Below are 2460 nucleotides of genomic sequence, written 5' to 3'. Positions count from 1 at the left end.
CTAATGTGTCAGAAAGTTTGAGAATGACACAGGATAGGACAGGGCTCAGATCTGTTGTCCATACTACTCACTATGGATTGCACTCGACTCAATGACACATAACAACAGTAATAATTCATTCTAAAAGATCCACTGGGATGTTATTCTATCCAATAACAAATCAGAATTTTTTACCTCTAACCATTGCCTACGCCTTACATCCAGACATAAATAAGTATGGGATCAAGATCACAATTATTCTGTTTTCTCCTTTCTCAATCACTTTCTGTGTTCCTCAGTGAGACAGGATCTCTACACAAAGTAATTGAGGAACTTTTCAGCAACCCACGACCTCAAATAGAACTGATGTCATCATTCAGGTGTGGCTTGCACACTTGGCTTATTGTGTGGTGTCATTTAAATAATTTTAATGTAATCATACTCCTCTCAACTTAAATCTTGACATATTCTTTTATGAATATGCAAATAAATGAAGGTCTACAAGGTTAAATACAGATATGCCACCCCATACACACACAAGCCTTGAGGTCACAGCTATCTAACCATGGACTGGAGCTGGAGAATCATCTTCTTCATCACAGCAGCTACAGGTCAGGGGGTCCCTAGTGTCTGGGAGGAGGACTAGATTGTGAATATTCAGAGGGAATTTCATTAATCCCTTTTGTGTTATCAATAGGTGTCCAGTCCCAGGTACAATTGGTGCAGTCTGGACCTGAGATGTCCAAGCCTGGGGCATCAGTGAAAATCTCCTGCAAGGCTTCTGGATACACCTTCACAAGCTATGGTTTGCACTGGGTGCAACAAAACCCAGGACAAAGGGTAGAATGGATAGGATACATTAATCCTGGTAATGGTGCAACAAGCTACGCACAAAAATTCCAGGGCAGAGTCTCCATGACCAGAGACACATCCATAAGCACAGGCTACATGGAGCTGAGAAATCTGAGCCCTGAAGACACGGCCACTTATTTCTGTACAGTAGACACAGTGTGAAAACCTCACCCTGAGTGTGGCAAAAACTCTGAGGATGCAGCTGTGTTAGCAGAAGAGGGGACAATTATACGTAGACTACAGGTTGTTTTACTTTGGGGTTGAGGAGTTGGAAAAAAGTGACAATAGTAATGTGTATTAGTCCAGTTAGATGTTGTTGTTATTGTTGTTTTGTATCATCAAGTTGGAATTGACCCATAGGAGCCTCTCCAGCAGGATTCCAGAGAGTGTAAATGGTTTGAGACAAGATTGCTTTTCTTTTTCCTGTGAAGTGACTGGTGGATTCAAACAACACAACGTTGGGTTGGCAGTGAAGTTCCTTACCATGAGACTACCAGAGAGGTCTTCAAATATACAAATTTCTCAGAAGGAAAATTTACATGTATGGTGGGATCATTTGCAATAATGCTTACTCATTTATTTTTATTCCTAGTTGTAAAACAAGATAAGAATTGAGTTGTCAGCCTTGATAGATGGTAAAGTTATGATGTTTGACTGACAGGATTTCTCTTACTGACCTGCTGAGGTATCTTCTTACTGAAAACTCCTTGAAGTCATGCAGGTTTTGGTTTGTGGGTTGTTCTTTGAGATGTAAAGATAGTTTGTATCCTTGAGGCAGTGACAAGGATGGAATATTCTTCATCACCCAGAAGAAAATAATTTCAATTCTGATTAAGGTCTAAGACACAGTAATCTTTGAACATCAACCAGCACTCATAATGTTCAAATTCATGAACTCACTATATTTGCACTGTTTTTTTGTGTGTCTTTTTATATGCCTAGACATATATATCATTGACTTTGTCCTATAATATACTGACAATTCTTTGCAATAAGAGAATCCATACAGCTTTTTGAAAATACAACCTGATACAAAGTAGTAACACGTTATAAATGGTGAAACATGAGGACTAGGGAAGCCCATGTGCTTTTAACTGCCTGGAAATCACTGTTCAGTTCATGAACGCTTTGCTCTACGGTCAACAGTCTTGGCGCCATCAGCCATGAAATAAAAAAACATATTCCGACGGAAAAGTCTGCTGTTAGGGACCTCTCTAAAGTACTCAAGAGCAACGGTGTCTGTTTGGAGATGAAGGTGTGCCTGATACAGGCCATGGTTTTTGCAATCACTTGTTATGCATCAGAAAGCTGGACAATGACTAGGGAGGACAGAAGGAGAATTGACGAATTTGAGCTGTGGTGCTGGAGAAGAGTATTGAATGTATCATGGACTGCCAAGAAAACAAACAGATTCATCCTAGAGAGGGTTAAATCAGGTCACTCCTTGGAGGCAAAGATTCTGGGGCTTCGTCTGACATACTTTGGACATGTTGCAAGGAGACACAGGTCTTTGGAGAGGGACATTAGGCTGAGTAGAGTAGAGGGACAGCGCAGGAGGGGAAGACCCTCTATGAGGTGGATTGATTCAGTGACTGGGGTAATTGGGATGGGTGTGTCAGAGGCAATGCG

At 40.9% G+C, this 2460-nt stretch overlaps 1 gene segment (V, D, J or C); it reads left to right on the top strand.

The window, feature by feature from the left end:
- The first annotated feature begins 544 nt into the window (after positions 1–544).
- On the top strand, positions 545–993 carry LOC102872906. The segment is given in 2 exon segments: positions 545–590; positions 677–993. Coding segments are annotated over 2 exon segments (363 nt in total).
- Positions 994–2460: the final 1467 nt, after the last annotated feature.

The sequence above is a fragment of the Elephantulus edwardii genome, unplaced genomic scaffold (genome assembly GCF_000299155.1).
Source record: "Elephantulus edwardii isolate Elephantulus edwardi_28Jun2011 unplaced genomic scaffold, EleEdw1.0 scaffold00019, whole genome shotgun sequence".
In the NCBI taxonomy this organism is placed as follows: domain Eukaryota; kingdom Metazoa; phylum Chordata; class Mammalia; order Macroscelidea; family Macroscelididae; genus Elephantulus; species Elephantulus edwardii.
This window is presented reverse-complemented; position numbering and strand designations above follow the sequence as displayed.